The 19,383-nt window shown below is 34.1% G+C and overlaps 1 protein-coding gene across 1 annotated transcript in view; it reads right to left on the reverse strand.

Moving 5' to 3' along the window:
• Positions 1 to 19,383, reverse strand: part of Csmd3 (CUB and Sushi multiple domains 3) — a 942,208-nt gene that overhangs the window by 373,710 nt on the left and 549,115 nt on the right. Inside the window, 2 exon segments of the mRNA XM_076912208.1 lie at positions 14,452 to 14,646; positions 17,564 to 17,890. Coding sequence (XP_076768323.1) covers positions 14,452 to 14,646; positions 17,564 to 17,890 — 522 coding nt within the window.

Here is a 19,383-nt window from a genome sequence, read left to right on the forward strand (position 1 = left end):
GTACAAAGTGTGGGTGGTGTCACCTCTGTCCTGGTAGTCCTGGGTTCTGTAAGGAAGCAGCTGAGCAAGCCATGAGGAGCAAGCCAGTAAGCGGCTCTCCCACCTCTTCCTCTTCAACTTGCCTTTGGTCATGATATTTCATCATAGCAATAGTAAGTCTAACTAGGACAGAGAATGATTGAAATATTTTAAAAACAGAAAATAAAAAGAAGCGCATTTTTTACCATAGGAATCATGACTATCACAGGCTTTAATGTTGGTAGAAGAATGAAGAGGTGAAAATTTAGAAAAATAGAGGGGTTTAATATATAGACCTTGGTAAAATGGTTTTATAGAAGATAAAATATTAGCCAGTAGCCATTATAACAAAACATTTAGGATGAACTTATTGTTGGGGTTTTTCTTGCTCCTAAGTGTGTAAATTAAGAAACTAGTAACTATTAAAATTATTTTCTAGGCTTTACAAAACATAAAATAGTGTAGTTACATGTGATCTAGACAAAGTCCAGGTTAGGTATGTTTTAGAAATGCTTCTTTCTTATTTAAGCAGCCCCAAGCCTGCCTCTTTTGACTTGGAACAATTACTTTAGAAACTATAAATTCTCTCTATGTTTAAGATATAAATCTTCCTGTAGTGAAACAGATTCTCACAGTTTTACAATCCAGGAATTATGCCTCTCCTCTCAAATGTCATCGACAGTCCTTTAACTAATCTCAGTGGGAGAGTAAGAAAGGATCTCATTAAATTCTGGTTAGAACACAAAATGTACTAACCACATTGGGTGTCTTTTTGTTTACCTTCCCCAGTGTTTTTATATAAGTTCACACTCTTGTTCAAAAATCTTGCCTCTCTTTCAGTTTATTTCAGTCTCCCTTATCATGATAATCGTGAATATCCTTATAAAATAAGTTACAGTATATTTACTTAACCAAAAGTAATTTTTATTTTCTGTTTTCTAACTTAAAAAAAATCACAGAATATATTTGATATGAATCTCAGGCAGACCCAAGTCATTGTAGATTTTTAGATTCAAATTAAAATCTTTAAATTACAGGCTAGGAACTACTTTTTAATTCATTATATTAATTTTTCCAAGAAAAAATTATTTAGGCAATGTTTACTTTCTTTACTACAGCCTTATAGAGACAGAGATTGATGAAAATCTAGACTAGACTATTCAGTACAAAGATTTTTTTTAACATAACTTGAGCTTCCAAACACCATGTTAACAACTTTATTGCATTTATTTGCATTTACTTATTTATAAAAGGGGATTGTATCTTCTGTGTCTGATAATTTACAATCTGTTAAAACTTTTTATTTTTTAAAAATATCTGTAATATTTTATCTGCCCCATATAGATATACAAATTTTAATGTTTTAAAAGTTATTATTGTTTTTTAACTTATGTTTATGTGTGTTTCTGTGAGTGAATATCTTGGGTGAGTAGGAGTCTGCAAAGGTCAGAAGATAGTATCAGGTCCCCTAGAGATGGAATTATAAGCATTTTTTAGATGCCTGATATGTTTAACTGTTCAGTTAGATCCTCTGAAAGGAGCTCTTAACTATTAAGTGTCTCTAGTTCTGAGAGAATTTATATAAGGCAAGTAGATGCAGTCAACATCATATATAATAATAAGGGCATATTTGAGCTCAGGGTGAGATTCTGGGTATACAATGAAAATAAAGAAATATTTCAGAGACTGAAAACTAAAACACAGACAAACAAATAAACACACAAACAAACCTCCAGAAGAAGAGGTTGCCAAAGGATAGTTTAAAAATGTATGTAGAGGAAAGAGAAATCAGGAAGTAAAAAATACTACTGTGAGTGAATAAAAGTAAATGACACTGTGTTTCTAGTTAATTCGAAGAAAAACTTTATGTAAATTTTTAGGATATATTTGTAGAAATTATAAGATGCAAGTACTATACAATTGGTGGGTACCTAGGAAGCTTGTTAAACTATGTATTCATTGAATACAAGTCTAGTGTTGTAAGACAATCCACAATTCCCAATGTTAGAAAGAAGGCCCATCCTGATCCTTTTGGTTATTTTGTTTAGCCCTCATACACCTCTTTAAGAATACATAAGCGTATATGGAAAGAAGACCTCATAGATATCCTGAATATACAGGCTCTCTACAGTTTCTGAAAAGAAAAAAAAACATTGTGGGCATAAATGAAAAAGATATGCCTTTGGCTCATGTTTTTGAACCCTTAGTCCAAGTTCTTCTTGCTGGCTGTGAAGTTTGTAGAACGTTTAGGAGGTGAAACTTTGTTGGAGGAAGAAGGCATTAGAGGCAAGCTTTGCCGTTTTATAGTCTGGCCTTACTTCCTTTTCCCTTTCTTTGACTTCTGTTCACCAGTCAGTCCTCCAGCTCCTGATGTCATCTCTTCCCTGTCACAATGAAATTCCCTTCTGGAATATCAAGACAGGATGAACATTTTCTTCTACCATGGTTTTATCAAAATATTTTATCACATGAACAAAAACTTCAGTAATACAGGAGAAAATTTCAAGATATTAGTAAGATACAGCTTATTGCCTATACTATTTCAGTTTTGCAGTAATGCAAACAGCATGCATATAAGTAATATCAAGGTGACCTAGTTCATTCCTCCCATTTAATTTTCCTAATAAAATTTGTTATTAACTGCATTCAAGTATTGGTTAGTTTATTTAATGTAACTAAAAAGTAACACACTCAAAATACCCAGCATACTTAAAAACCTACATAAAACTATACTTTTCTAATAGAATTAAGATAATATTCTCTTCAGTAACAGTTGTAAGGAAGTTAGAAGTTTCACAGCATGAGGTAAAAAAGTAGATAAGTTATATTTGATTACTCACAAGGCAATTGGAGATGTAAAGCTGAGTTCTTATCATAGGTTTGGCAACAATTAATTTAGAAAGCAGCCAATCCAGCTGTTGGTCAGAGAGATGACCCTTCTGTGGAGAGGTACCTCATAAATACACCATCTCCTATCCTCATACATTGGTACTGCTATTCTTTCTGCCTTTTTAAAATTTGCTTTGTATTTGTGGCACTAGTAAATGATCATTGATATATTCAGCCTATGAACATTGGTTGGTGATTCAGTAAAATTAAGGCACATTCTAATTTTAAACTATCACTATAAAGGTAAAGCTATATTTATAATAGTGAAAGAGTTTGAATGTTCCAGGAATTTGAGTCTTGATGTACTTCTCCTTCAACTTTCATGTTCCTTTAATTTTTTTTTTTCAAATTTAGCCTAGCAAGGAGTAGAAGTTAAACTGTATTAATGGCTATGGTAGACCTCCAGATGAAACTCAGTATTATATAAATGTAAAAAAAAAAAAAAAAAAAAAGGAGTTGATCCTTTAAGAAAAATGTATGCTTGCATGAACACACATTGTATTAGAATTACAAATCAGTTCTGATATATGCATAGAGTTGTTACTCTAATTGCTTCTTCAAAAGAACCCTCTCCACAGAGAATGTGATGTCTGTGAAGAAGGGCTCCCTTCCCTCTGTAGCTAATTGAGATTCAAGAGAAAACCCCTTATCTTCAATGAGGAAGCTCATCAGGCATGCAAGTCCCACCCCGCCTCCAAACAGTTCTCCAGGGACTCCAGTTCCATCCTATTCATTCTAAAAATTTTCTCAGATATCTCACTAGGGAGTGGGAGGAAACATAAACCAGAACAATTCAGGGAGATCTATTCTGAGGGCAAGGAAGTTTTTGCTTGAGTAAGCATTTTATGGAGCATTCTGAAATCATTAGAGCAGACACAAAGCATGGTTTCATTCATTTTTTTTTCCTTCTGACTTCTAATTCAAATATGCACTGTCAAATCCCATCCTTCCTTAAAATGAACATCTTGGAAATAAACTCTAATTTTCACTATTTTATTTTCAAACCCTTTGCTTACCTTAGCCCATTCATCCAAAATAACTCTTTATGTAGTGGAGTGAATTGTGCTGTGGGAAGATCCCCACTTGCTGATTCTCTGTGCCAGTCTTGGAATAGAACACTGGCAGCCTCCTTCAGATTTTATCCCTTGGTTTTTTGGGGGGTGGGGGGGAGGTGCGTGGGGAAGAATTAAAGTTTGTATGAAAGAGGTCATGATCCCTTAGTCCCCTTTTGGTGGTGGTAGTAGTGGTAGCAAGTATTGGGAATGTTTCCTGTCACATTAGAAGAACCAGTGAGTCTTTTTGAAAATCAGAGACTCAAGAACTAGGTGGTTTACTGCTTGATTCCACAATAGCTTCAACCATTTATGGATATTGCTCTGCTCCAGCCTTTTGTGATAAATCTATGATGTCTTCTTGTATTTTATTTATTGTGAAGTTAATTCTTTTCTTCAGTTGAGGGATACCTGGGCTGTTTTCAGTTTCCTGCTATTGCAAATAAAGCTGCTATGAACATAGTTGAGCTGTCCCTGGGGGATGGAAGAACATCTTTTGGGTATATGCTCAGGAATGCTACACCTAGGTCTTGAGGTAGAAACATTTACAATTTTCCAAGAAAATGGCAAGTTGATTTAAAAAGTGGTTGTACTTCCACCAGCAATGGAACGGTGTTCCCTGTACTAGCATGTGCTGTCCTTTGAATTTTTGATCTTAGCGATTCTGATGGGTACAGTGTGTAATCTCAGAGTTAGTTGGATTTGCATTTCCCTAATGACTCGGGATGTTGAACATTTCCTTAAATGTTTCTCAAATATTAGCAATTCCCCTGTTGACTATTCTCTGTTAAGCTCTATACCTATTTTTGGTTGTTGGTGTCCAGCTTTTTGAGTTCTTTATATACTTTGGATATTAGCCCTAGGTCAGGTGTAGAATTGATGAAGACATTTTCTCAATGTGTGCTCTCATTTTCTCCCACTGACAGTGTTTTTCCACTTATAGAAGCTTTTCTGTTTCAGGATGTCCCATTTGTTAATTATTAAATAAAATAAATTTTATTTATTTAACAAATAAAATTTGTTTTCATATAAAGTTTAAATTTCAAAATAAAATAAAGAAATAATTTAGATAAAGAAAATGTGGGGTTTTTTTTCACAGTGGAATAGTACTCACTATTAAAAATAAGGACATCATGAATTTTGGTGGTAAATGAATAGAACTAGAAAATATCATCCTGAATGAGGAAAACCTAGATCCCAAAGGACATGCATGGTATGTACAGATATTAGCCATAAAGTACAGGATGAACATGCTACAATCCATAGACCAAAAGAAGCCAAAAAAACAAGGTGATCCTAAGGGAGGATTCTTGAATCTTTCTCAGAAGAGCAAATAAAATTGATATAGATATTAGATGTGAATAGAGAGAGAGAGAACTGGGTGGGAAAGGAGATTTGAAGGAAAAAGGAGGAATTAGGTTGAGGGAGAGCAAGGGAGAGTAAACAGAAACCAGCAGTGGGTGGTGAGTGGGGTATCTCTAAACTGTGTCAGAGACTTGGGATTGAAGGGAGACCACAGGTAGTCTATAGGGGCTGACTCTAGTTGGGTCTCCTAGCAATGGAATTTATAGCACCTGTAGTGGCCATAGTTGTAGTTAGGCAGTACTCCCAGTGTTGGGATAAGGCACCCAACAAACCTTTTACCCCAAATTCCTCCGACCTACAAGTGTGTAGGTTCAAGGGAGAAGAGATGGAGGGAATGGCCCACCCATCACTGGCCCAATTTGAGACCTATCACATGAGCAAGAACCAATCCCTGACATTGTTTATGATACTCTGCTGTGCTTACATACAGGAGCCTAATATAAATGTCCTCAGAGAGGCTCTACCCAGCAGCCAAAGGAAACAGACACAGAGGCCCACATCCAAACTTTAGATGGAGCTTAGGGAGTTTTATGAATAGTTGGGGGAAGGACTGACAGCTCCAGAGAGGATAGGGACTCCATAAGAAGGCCAAAAAAAGTCAACTAACCTGGACTCTTGGGGGATTCCAAGACTGAAGCACCAACAAAAGAGCAAGCAGAAGCTGTACCTAGACCTATCCCCATATATGTAGCAGATGTGCAGCTTGGTCTTCATTCATGTCCTCCAAAAACTGGAGTGGGGACTGTCCTTGAACCTCTTGTCTGCCTGTGGATCCCCTTTCTCTAACCAGGTGGCCTTGTCTGGTCTCAATAGGAGAGGATGTCCCTACTCCTGCAGTGACTTGATGTGTCAGGGTGGGGTGATACCCACAGGATTACTCCCCCTTCTCAGAGGAGAAGGGGAAAGAAGAGTGAGAGGAGGAGCTGCGAGAAGTGTGTGACTGGGAGGAGGGAGATGAATGTTGGGATGTAAAGTGAATAAATAAAAATAATTAAAAAAATAAAAAGAAGCCAATCTCACACTTGAGTATATGGTTAATGCAGAAGACACTCATATCTCTTAATTATCAAACTGTTGGAGCTACAGGGCTCTGCCTATCTCCACCTTGCTAGCTATTTATTATTTTCTTTTCCTATGTTCACTAGTCATGAAAGACATATCTGTAGGTCAAGTAAATGTATGTGCTAATTTATATGTGGTAAAATATTTTCATATATGTGCTAATTTATATGTGAAAGAAAGACTGCAATTACCACATATATGTATCTTTCACATATGTATCTACATTTGCTATGAGAACATCGTCTGAAGTGCTTGCATTATGCTTGCATTATGTGTGAAGGAATTATTGTTCATTCTTCTACATCGGGGTGAGCAAAACATAACCACTCCCTGAATCTAAGACAAACAGGAAACATAAAGATACATAGATCTTTCTTAGTTCTATAACTTCAGCTTAGATGTATTGACAGTGGAGTGACTGACTCATTATTGAGACAGAAGAGTTGTCTTATACAAACAATAAAGGGTCTCTAAACCACTATTGTCTCAACTGTAGGAAAAAAAAAATCTAACAACTTTTTTTCTACTTAGCTAAGGGTCTATGTTAGCAATTAGAGAGCTACCAGAATCATTGGCTTTGATTCTTCAAATTCACGTTTGCTAGTGTTCTTTTTCTCGTTAGAACGACTGCAAAGACCACAGTATTTGAAATTATTATGAGACTCAACAAGAGACAATTTTCTATTCACTCAGTTTTTACTAGGCATCTTAATTAAATTACAAACTTTGAGCCTATATAATTATACAGTTTTTCCAATATATTTCATTAAGTGAAATTCTTTTTATCTACAAAGAAGCTCACTGAATATTTTATGCCCTAATTGTATTCAAGAACATGGCCATGTAACTGGAAAGACCAATATTCCATCTAGTTTGACTTGGAGCTTCCTATAGGGCTCTACTGGCTAGAGTAAAGACTGCTAACATTTAGGATGAAATATATATGTATTAGAATCTTAAGAAATTCAGACAAAAACATACGAAACATATATGCTCAGAAAATATGGAAATAATCTACTTCTACATTTAAATTACAAACCTCAATATGTTCCTATGATCTTTTTTTGGAAAATACAAGGATGTATCAAGCAGAACTTAGAGATGTCAGCATGAAAGTGTTATATAAAGTTTGATACTGGATGAAAAAAATTTAATATAGTGAACACAAAAATTCAAGATAGCTCTAAAACACCCACTTCAGGCAAAAGTAAGCACAATGCTGAGAAAATTGGGAGAAAAGCATCAATGAACCATTGTATTTTCAGTGATGTGATATGTAGTTTTTAGATTTAACATGTTTTCCTTAAAGAATTAGATAACTATATAATTCAACTATTGAGGCAATTTGAATTGTAAACATTGTCTTGGTTTGGTTTTTCTTGCTCTGATAGAATACATGATCAAAAACAACTTGGGAGAGACAAGAGTTTATTTATTTCAGCTTAGTGTTCCATATCATGTTCTAGCAAATGAAGTCATGGAAGAAACTCAAGGCAGTACCATGGAGAAAGAAATTGAAAGAGAAGCCATTGGTGAGTGCTACTTACTGGTTTGTTCCCCTTAGCTTGATCAGACTAGTTTCTTATATTGTCTAGACCCATCTATCCAGCTATGGCATCACGCACAGTGAGTTGGATCCTCCCACAACCATAAATCAGTATTACTTAGAGCATTTTATCAACTAAGATTCCCTCTTTCCAAGTGGCTCTAGCTTCTGTCAGTTGACATAAAACTACCAGATCTGAACTATAAATTATACACTTCAGATTCTATAAAAGAATTGCAACTAATTTCTCACCAAATGCTTATTTTTATTCTGAAAACTAAGTCCCTCCTGTTTCCGAATTCCTGACTAGATTCTGAAACCTTCCTTAGTATTAAAATGACATTAACCAATAACTCTAAATCTTCATACCAAGGAAGTGGGTTTTTTTCTGTGTCTGCAACAGGGATAGAAGAAAGAATTTACATTCAACAGTCTTATTTCTTTAAACAGAAAAGTTAGGCTGACTTAGAACTTATTGATACCTTGAGGAGAACTTTCTTGTTTTATTCTATGTCTCTTGGTATTATGTCTGTTTTAATTTCTCTTCAAATACATCGATTGGTTTATTATTGGAATGTAAAGAAACAAGTATTTATAAAGTTGGACTACAGGACATAAAGTAGATTGAAAAGATACGTCAAAACTTTATCTCTGCTTTAAATATGCATAGTTTCTTGTAGTATGGGAGAGAGTGTTTCTACTATGCACCCAAGAGGACAGCATCTCAAATGAAAACATTATTATGGGAGGAACTCATCCTTCTATGGGACAGAGCACAGCAGTCTATATACTGTTTTAATTTGAGGGTTGTAGATTAGGTAGGACTTCTGAGCACATATAAATAGAGCATAGGATAGAAACAGGAAGAAAAAAAGGTCATTAAAAAGGCAGTTGTGTAAGCCAGAAGGAAATAAATTGATGATGATAATTATCTAAAGTTTGAGTGTACCTTGAATGTAACAGAGGTTTGGGGGAGATGTTTGTGAGGCTTGCATTTATTATACAAAATTTTCACACCCAAAAGCAAAGAAAATCAATATAAATTTTTTTTGGTCACCAATGGTCCTTTCATACATTTCATAAAATTTCTGAGTTTGCCTACATCATATTAGAAAATTGAGCCATCTAACAGCTAAATTGTTAGGAAATTTTCCCACTTGTATAGAAAGAACCTAAAATAGAAATGGCAATTTGATAACAGTGAAGGATATGATGTCAGGTGAATTCCTTGAGCTAGAAGATCATACTTCAACATTGTCAACTAACTTCTCAAAAATGAGGCCTATTGGAAATATTTGAACAAGTCATCTGGAAAATGGTCCTTAGGTAAATGCAAAGTAAAGACAATTACTTGAGATACTAGAATACTTTCTCAAGGAAAAAGAGGGTAGTCATAATGCGTAATTCATTAGAACCTTCCCTGTTATCCCAATACATTTTCCAGGGGATTGGTTGCTACTGACATATTTCCTATTGACGTATTTGAGGAATCCCGAGTTATGATGATTTTGTTTTCCTAAAGTGAGTGCTTTCTTCTAGTGTTCAGTAGCAGTGTTTACAGTTACCATAATTATCACTCCTGTTTAGCTTATTATTTTTTAAGTAAAAAATATTTGTACTCATATCTGTCCCTTTCAAAGTAACCTGTGTCAGTCTGTATACAAAATCCATTTCTATTATTTTTCTAATCTGGTAGATATCTGAAATTATTTTTCTATACCCACAGGATATATTAATTTTGTTTGTGACAAACATATTTTAATGCTGTCATTTAGTAGTAGTTGGTTCCATTTTTTTAAAGTTGTCATTTAGTGATAGTTGGCTCTACTACTCTAATGAGTAGAATTCTATGAAACCGTGAAAATCAGTACTCTAAAACCATTAAAATTATGGAAAGTGTTGTGTGCTCAAAATTCATCAGTATGAGGTACAAACAGGTTGCATGTTCAAACACAACTTTGGTAAGTATATGGCAAAGTGAACTACGGTCAGTTTACTAAAAGCCACAGAATCAATCTCTAAGTCAAAACAGTCTCGCAAATTTTGTAAACTAAATGGAAGGTGAAGGAAATTGAGGTTCAGAACACTGTTTGAGAGCAAAGGCTGAGTGATGGTGATAAGATCATGTGAGGTATAGACAATAAAAGTGTCTTCATAGAAAATGAGACAGGTGTGATTTTTTCGATCAAAATGGCTGGGATAAAGAAGTTTCCCACATCCCAAAATGGAAAAAAAAAAAAAAAAACTCCTAGATCATTTCTTAATATTTTTCTTCTATATAGCAGTACTGCTCATAAAAATAAAATAAAGTAAAATAAAAATAAATCCTAGTGGCTACATCATATGTTGTTCTTCAAGGTGCTTAAGTGATTTCAGAATTTGGAACTCAAGGATAGCTCTACACACAGAGTTTGCCACAGTGGAGGAAATCCAGTATTTATTGTCCCTTCTCAAAGAAAATCAATACAAAGCAGCATTGTGCCCATGGCTGAAGACACCTAAAGTCACACAGTCATATAAAGAGTTAAGTTTAATTTTTATGCAACTGTGTCAGGCTCTTCTTTCCCTTGCCAGTGTTCATAGCATTTAGGCTGATAGAGAATGCATTGGAACGCATGAGACAGGTGTGCCTGGCAATGACCTCAGAAGGTCTTAGGAGGAATTCTGATCAGGGAAAGAAAAAAAAAAGATTTTTATTTTAAAAAGAAAGAAGGAAGATTGCGTTATATTAATGAGAAAACCTCACATCAGAAGTCTGAATATAGTGATGAAATCAACAGACATTCATCACAGGGCATGCACTGCATAGAGCATGTTTACAGATGATCATCGGGAACTGTGGAGTTGTGTGGAGTACGGCCAAAGTGGAAAGGTTGAGAAGTCAGCTGCTATGAGTGAGGGACTGAAGAAGAGAGAAGATGATGGTTGGGAGGAAGTGTTCTGTGTAACTCATTATGAAATTCCCTATTCAGTTCCACTAAACACCCCATATTAAGCAATTACCACAATCTTAACGGCTTTGGGATGCTTCTGTGGAACAAATACCGTGCAAAGGTTAACCTTAGATAGAGGCAATTATACTCAGGGTACACTTTCAATGTAGATGAAAAAAAATCATTGATTGCTCCTTAGTAACAAGAAGTGTTTGTAGACTTCAGCGTGAATTGACTTCAATAGTGACTGTGGAAACATGTATTTTGTTTCCCATTAACAGATGCAAGAGTTACAAGGCTTTAAAATATCTAATCGTTTGTCACCATGGTGCGACTAGATAAACCAATTTTATGGGAAGAAGGTCATTTTTTTCAGTAAGGCTAAACCCATCCTTAGTTAGTTAATTAGCATGGAACGTCAGTTTTTTGAATAAAAGGTAGACATCAACCCTTTATTTCAACCATATTCAAACTACTAGAAAGTACTTCAACTTCATCTGTGAGAAAACATTATGATACCCCTTTTTTCCTTTGGTTTGATTAGCTGTATTCAAAGACTATGGTAGATCAAAGATTTCCATAGTTTGCAGACTGATAATGATAGACAGATTATTATGATGCCAGAATGCTGGAACTTTTAGACAACGGTGGCAGAGAAGGGCTGGGAGAAGGGTTTGTGGCTTCTTGAGGCAGATGGAAGCCCCACGTTGTCTAATCAAACACACTCCCTTTGTTCTGTTATATTTCAGTAAGCAATTTAATATTTCTAATTGTAATATATAAAAATTCATATTTTTAAATAACTTAAAATGTATTGCATTTGCACTGTTTCATGTGGAAGGAATAAAGTGCAAGCATTTATCGAAGCATGCTTTTATTCTATATTAAATGTTTGTTTTGAAGGTTTTCATGTTTTAATAGAGAAGCTTTAACTACAATGTTAAAATTTTTTGAGAGGCTATTCTAGTATATTAAATGATAAGATACATTAAAACTAACAAACATAATATCAAAATCTAAGCTATCTAATGAGCAAAATGGACAGGAACTGTGTTTACATGCATTCTTTTTCAAGTAAAACAGGCTGCTGTGGTGTCAAGCTGAGAGATGGTGTGGAGGAGGATTAATGGTTTGTTTCTTCCATAAGGAAAATTTGATTCTTTCCTTTTAATTTTTTAAAAACTTGATTGTCATTATGTATGATTTGGACTCAGGAACAGAAAAGTCATGATAGCTCTTAATTAAAAACTATGAAATCACCTCTGATCTCCAGAATTAAGTAGGACTTGTTTGCATAGGAAACCAACTCAAAGAGTAGACTTAGACACTGGTAACCCTGCAAGGGACACAGCAATGTTGCTCCTGGCCTGTTTTGATTCTTCCTTCCTTGGCTATAACTTTGTCCTAACCCATGTTTCCATTGTGTTATTGACACAGACAAAAAGGGAAGCTGAGTGCTTGTTGTTTCCCTCACAGAGAAAGAAACTGTCTCCTTCAGAAAATTCATAGAGAATCTCTCTGAGATATTTGGAGAGCTTAATGGCCTGTGCCAAATTAGAGTTCAGCACACTGTGCTTTACTTTAAAAAAAAAATAAATAGCATCCATTTTTCACAGGTAGTGGAAAATTGCCTTCTAGAATTAGCAGTGATTCATAAAATTATTTGTTGTTATGGTTTCATTAGTTTTAGCTCCCCATGTAGTTAGGCGTCAGTCAGCTTTAAAATCAATGCCCTAGTTAGGCAAATAAAGCAATGGAATTCAGCAATAATCAGGAAGTGGTTTTGTGTCTACCCACTGAGACTTGAAAACAACATCCAGAGAATGGAAAAACCAGCTCGGATCATGCCACTGGTTACTGAAATGGCTCTAAACTGCATGCTAGCCACGAGGTATTTCTGAACCTATTCTGTGTACTGTGCAACCTTTCTTTGAATATCGTAGTCATTTGTCATGTCCATGTTACCTGTCTTATAACCCTGATACAAGAACTGACTGTTGTTCCCCTTTTCCCCATGAAACCAACATTTTTCCTGTTTCCTACTTTTTCTTCACATACCTACGAAACTTCCTGATTTGCTTCAGAAGAAGGGCATGGGTCAGTTAATAGCGAAGTATGGTATGAAGAGAGAATGCTATTTTATTTCTCCCGTTTTACACATTTTTATTGGGGACCTTCATTAATTTTTAAGAGGAATGTTACAATCATACTTATCTGTAGAGTAGCTCATTATAAATCAATAATGCTTGTAGTTTGAAAGTATTCTAAAGTAATCTACTTCAGTATTCTGATACCCAAATGACACAGTGATTAAAGTAACAAGGAAGGAGATTTTAATAACAAGAGTCACTAGGGCAATATAATTACATGATCTGCAGCTACTTCGTTATGACACACTGAAGATGTGTTGAATCTGATGAAAGTAGTAATTTATGGTAATGATTGTACTTTTGAACTTAAAACCTTGAATATTTTCAAATCATCAGACAAATGAGAAATCAAAATTTTATATTCTGTTGGAGCACATGTAAGGGTAAAGGAAAAAAAGATAGAAACCATTTTAAAGATTTGCCCAAGGTCCAGGAGTGTGTGTGTGTGTGTGTGTGTGTGTGTGTGTGTGTGTGTGTATGTGTGTGTGTGTGTTTATTCTCCTATCTCTGCCTCAAGAGTTCTGGGATTAGAAGCATGTGTCACTAAACCTGAAACTCTTACATGATTTCTGGGGATTCAATTAAGATCCTCAGACCTAAAAAGCAAGCTCATTATTTGCTGAGAATTCTAATCAGCTCTAAGGCCTTTATCACTGGCACCCCAAAAGAAAAAAAATAAATCACCTAATGATTCCAGTCATATGTTATAGGGTGTTTCATGGTTCTAGTCTATATATATCACTTACTTAATTAAATATATGTCCTTAGAAAATTACCTGGCAAAAGTTAATTGTAATTTTGAATATTTTTATTGCAGCAATTATAAATAAATCCTAGAACTCTAAATACACTTCCATAGATTCGACATTAATGTAATATATTTGAATATATTTAATATACATATATTATTTTTATGTTTTTAAATATAAGTATATATAGTAATTAATGTTTTGACTCTGTCTTACTGCAAAAGAAACAAATTAAAAAAACAGCTATAGCTACACAATTTACCAATTTTAAAATATGAATGTTTTAAAATAAACTTACTTAACATTTTGTTAATCAGACTTTAAAAACTGAATAACTCTAAACATTAAACACCAAGAAAATGTGAGGGAACATATAATGAATAACTGATCTTACAGAAGTTGTTAACTATAACTGCAATGGTCAGAGAGAAGTTTATACAAGCTTCCAGTCTTAGTACTTACTACTATTTACATTTAGGAAGACTCAAGTGGGATCTGAAAAGCCTCTAAAAATATTTAGGTATAAAAATTAAAGACCTAATTCAGTTTTATGTATGTATACCATGACGATTATGTTATGCACTGAGATGACAAGACAACAGTTCTTGTGGAAAAGCACATTTCTTGCTATGGTTTGCAGTGCATACTGTTTTGGGGCTTCTTTTTGCCTTTCACCCCTGAGCTTACCTCCACATCTTGGAATTGGTCCACTCCACATTACTTTTCCATCCATCAGAATGCATGTAATTGTTTCTGTCCCCTGGGTTTTAATAAACCCTTCTTCACAAATAACTGAAATAGAACTTCCTAATTGAAAGTTGTCTCCAAAGCGGCGAGCATTGATGGGTATTCCAGGATCTGGGCATTCATTATGTCCAAATGCTTTAAAAAGAGAAGCAAAAATATTAGGAATATAAGAAAGAGAGATTTCCATAGATTTTGGGTAAGAAAAGTGACTGTTAAAAATTATTGTGATTCTTTATTCTTGCACACCCTTTAATTTACATTGTAAACTTAGATATTTTTATCTGACCCTTTAATTTACTTTGTAAACTTAGATATTTTTATCTGAGTGTAAAATAACAAGTAATAATGTGATTGTTTCAACATGTAATTTATACACTATGACTTAAAATTAAAAATAAAAATTTAAATTGTGTCTATTTGTATTGATCATTATGCTAAATCAATATGGAAATCTCTAAGTAATATATCCAGATTCCAATTAATACAAATCCTAAAAGATTTATGTCATCTTCTTTAAAAATTCCATAAAACATTTGCCAGGAATGGAAAACAGATTCCCTGGGAGGATTAAAGGAAATGTTTGGTCATCCTTATAGAAGCAGGGGTAAGGGGAATGGGATAGGGGGTTTGTGGAAGGGAAATCAGGAAAGGTGATAATATTTGAAATGTAAATAATTAAAATATTCAATAAAAAGGAAATGTTTCAGTCTTGTCAGAAAATACTGTATTTATTTTATATCGTTCCATGACAATATGACATTTTCTTTCTACGAAGGGACTTAACTCTTGAATGACCGTGTTGTAGGCAAAGAGTTGTCACATTATTACATTTAATACTTAGAGGGGCATGATGAGAAAATATCATCATGAAGAGAAATGTCAGACTTGAAGAAGTCATGTTGCTTATCTTTCTTCAGAGAAATAAGAATTTATGGGAATGTAATATATCCTAAGTTCTGAAATTTAAAGTTTTCTCAACGGCTTCTGTATCTTTGGTCATTTTCTCATATCTCATGATCCTTGAGACAGTTTTGAGTTTCTTGTTTCTTTAGAATATATATTTGTTAAAAAGTAGAACTATAATAATAATATGCTTTTTAAACAAGTAATGCATTATTTGAGGATAACCAAAATTTTCTCTTAATGAATCTTTTAGACAATAAATGCATAATAAAATTTTATCTTAATATGGTATAAAAGAAGACTATTTCTATGAGAACAAAGTGTCAGGACTTATAAGCATAAGGTTTATTCATGAAGGTTTTATAACTTGATACTATAATTATTCTGCAGGAATTCAAGTAACTGTTTTAAATTTTCCTACAAATCATCATTTTATGGTTGTTCCTAATATGTATTACTTTATTATAATTTTTAACCTAAACTACAAAAAGATAATTAAGATATGTTCAAATATATATATGTATATATATATATGTGTGTGTGTGTGTATAATAGGTACATTTATTTGAATGAGTGTTTTATCTTATAACTGAAAAATTATTAACTTGAAGAACTAATAAATTAAAAAAATAATAAAAATATATTTCAAGTTCAGTTTTCTGGTTGTGGTGCTCTAATATACAATGTCTAAGTAGATTTGTTCAGAAAAAAATGAGCTGAAGTAGGAATTATTAAATATAAGTAATTATATATATCTCAGAAACTGAATGACATAATATCTGACAGCACCACAGGCATCAGACTTAATAGCCTCATGCAATTAATACAAACTAAAATGTAATTGAACAGAGGCAAACATGTATTCACCAACATGCATACATATGTTTCAAGATATTTTAGATAAAGATCTCAATTTAGGCAATCTCTATGACACACATCTCAGCTACGTGAATATAAGTGATGTGCAGTTACACATTTGCAAAGGAGTTTCTATGATTAACACAGTAGAAAGTTATAGTCAAGCTGAAAGGATACTGACTATTCTGTATCTCATTGACAAAACTAAATATTACTTAGATAAGAGTGCGTGAAGGGTAAAATTCATTCTAAAGGCAGTGCGAATATCTGGAGACTAAATTATATTGAGATAGAGCACTTTTCCATTAACTCAGAAAATTAGACAGCATCTGAGAAAATGTAGATGATTCAAGAGAAAGCACTAAATATTAGCAGCATTTGTTGGCTTCTGCTAAATTATTTATACAACAAAGCATTCATATATGTAAGTACCTAAAACTATGAAGTTTTCTCTTTTATGTGTTTTAACCTTCTGCAACTGTTGTAAGGATTTTCAGATGAATAATGTGTATTTTTAAAAATGCAGACCTGATATATAGAACCTAAGACAAAACGTACTTCAAACTTAGGAAGCCATAATAAACACTGCAACATAGTACAGACATCAGGTGATCTAGTGCAATAGCTAGCTAGTGATTATTGAGCTCTTGCTAGATTCACATATGACCTGCTAAAGTTATTCAATCTATACTAATTTATAATTTACTCTTACATTCTTTCAAATAGGATATTATATTTATGGATACATGAAGGACATATCTAAAAACAGAGTAGCAAAGACAAGACTTGAAATTGTGCTGTCTGAGTTTTGCTGACACTTTTAAACATTGAAGCAATTTTTCTCATGGACATACAAGAGAGCTTCCCCTACTAAGTGCTGTCTTCTCTCCAGTACTCCTATGGCAATTAGACATATTCTGTGGAATTAGACTTGTGTTTTATCATTAATTGTTTAAGTTCTATATGAGTTCCTGAATATATAAATATCATTTTTATTTTCTTTAAACTGATCAATAAATAACAGCAAAATCAAATTTAAATATATGGTAAATTTTAATTAAAAAGCCTAATCTATTGGCTGATACATTAAAAATGTTGAAATGAATTTCCTTAAATTGGGACTGTCTTAAAGAGAAATGACAGAGAGTAAGAAGTGGTTGGCTATCAGGAAATAAAAAGCATTCATTATCTTTGTCTTTCAAACAAGAGGGTTGGTTTGCATGATAGTTCTTCAGTCCTCAACAGATGTGTTACATATATGAACAAACAAACAAAACAACAAAACCCTTACTGTTGTATGTGATGTTGAAGCCACGCCCTGACATCGAGTGGTCAGCTTGAAATTCCAATCGCAGTATGTGGCTGTTACTAGTAAGGTGGGAAGGCACTTCTGCCCCAGTAAAGGTTCCCAGAATAGGAGAATCTGGAGAGTCACCGTCTTTAACAGCAAGAAAATCAAATTGAGATTCCAGATCAAAGTCATTGAAGGAAAGGTGGATCCGGCTTCCTGGATCAGAGATTATTGTCCAGATACAATTTAAATTATTTCCATAACCTTCTGGATAATCAGGGGAAAGGACTGTTCCCATCGGTGCAGTGAAGTTAGAAAGGCAAGGAACTGGTAAAAAGAAAAAAGAGTAGATAATTAAAAGGTAAACAATAAATACTAACTGGCAGTATCTCTACATATTTTTTGGCAGTCTACAAGTATAATCAATAAATTGGGAACACAACAAAGAATTTAGGTTATCTTATAAAGAACATAGGAAATATTTTTTTCATTTACTAAAGAATAAATTCAGGGCTTTGAGTCAAGGGTCACATTGCTAAACCACACACACACACACAAACACACACACACACACACTTCTTTTTTACATATAAGCAAAAGTAGCTATTACTTTACATAAACCTAAGGCTATATGCTTAGAGGTATACACTTCTGTAATTTAAATAAAAGCTGCATGTTATTTTGTTGGTTTATTTTTGTGTTTTCCAACATGTGATGGTGTGAATATGCTTGGCCTAGGAAGTGGCTTTATTAGGAGGTATGATCGTGTTAGATTATGGGTGGTCTTGCTAGAGGAAGTGTGTCACATAGGGGTGGGCTTTCTGACCTCTCCTAACTCCATAGGAGTCAGGTTTTTTTTTTTGTTTTGTTTTTTTTTGTTTTTTTCATTTGCCTTTGGAACAAGAACTCTCAGCTCATCCTCCCCATGCCTGCTGGTTGTTTCTGTGCTTCCTCTGTGCCTTCTGTCTTAGTAATAATGGACTGAACCTCTGAACCTGTAAGTCAGCCCCAATTAATGTTTTTATAAGAGTTGCCTTGGTCATGGTGTCTCCTTACAGCAATGGAAACTCTAAGACACCACAATTCTCATTCTGTAGCCTCAGTCAATTAGAATTCATTTCTAGGCAGAACAGAAACATTTTACAATTGCTGCTCCTTCTGCCTTTTGAGATGGAGACTCTAGGCAGGAATGACTACACTCCACTCAGTGACACTTGATTTTTCCATTTGTACTGAGTTAGAGTATTCTACAACTCTCCTTCCTGCACTTAGGAGAAAACTTCACAAGTACCCATGAAACACTAAGGTTAATACAATGATTGAAGAAGGAATCATTTTAAAAATTATTTCAGAGTTAAAATTCTACAGCTTTTAGAAAATCAGTAATGGTGCTTAAATGAATTTTATCCCTACCATGCCATGATAGTTTATGACACAAATATGGAGACAGGTTAATATATATAATGGGCAAAAGCTGTCACTGTTGTCAAAGTCTAGAAGGAGAAGTAAACACAGCTAATCTACAAAAACTATAGTCTTATGCCCTGTTTTCTTTCTGAAATTTCAAACATCTGATAGAAATTTGAAAGCTGAGAGTGGCTAAGAAAGGAAAAAAAAACATATAAACAAATAAACAAACAAACTACTCAAAGGAAATCAATGTTGAAATATTGATATAGTTTCTTTCAGTGCTACAAAGTATCTTCAACAAAACTCAGTAAATATATTAAATGCCAAATTCTCTCTCTCTCTCTCTCTCTCTCTCTCTCTCTCTCTCTCTCTCTCTCTCTGTCTGTCTCCTTCTCCCCTCTGTCTCTCTC

This window comes from Arvicanthis niloticus, chromosome 13 (assembly GCF_011762505.2).
Source record: "Arvicanthis niloticus isolate mArvNil1 chromosome 13, mArvNil1.pat.X, whole genome shotgun sequence".
Taxonomy (NCBI): Eukaryota; Metazoa; Chordata; class Mammalia; order Rodentia; family Muridae; genus Arvicanthis; species Arvicanthis niloticus.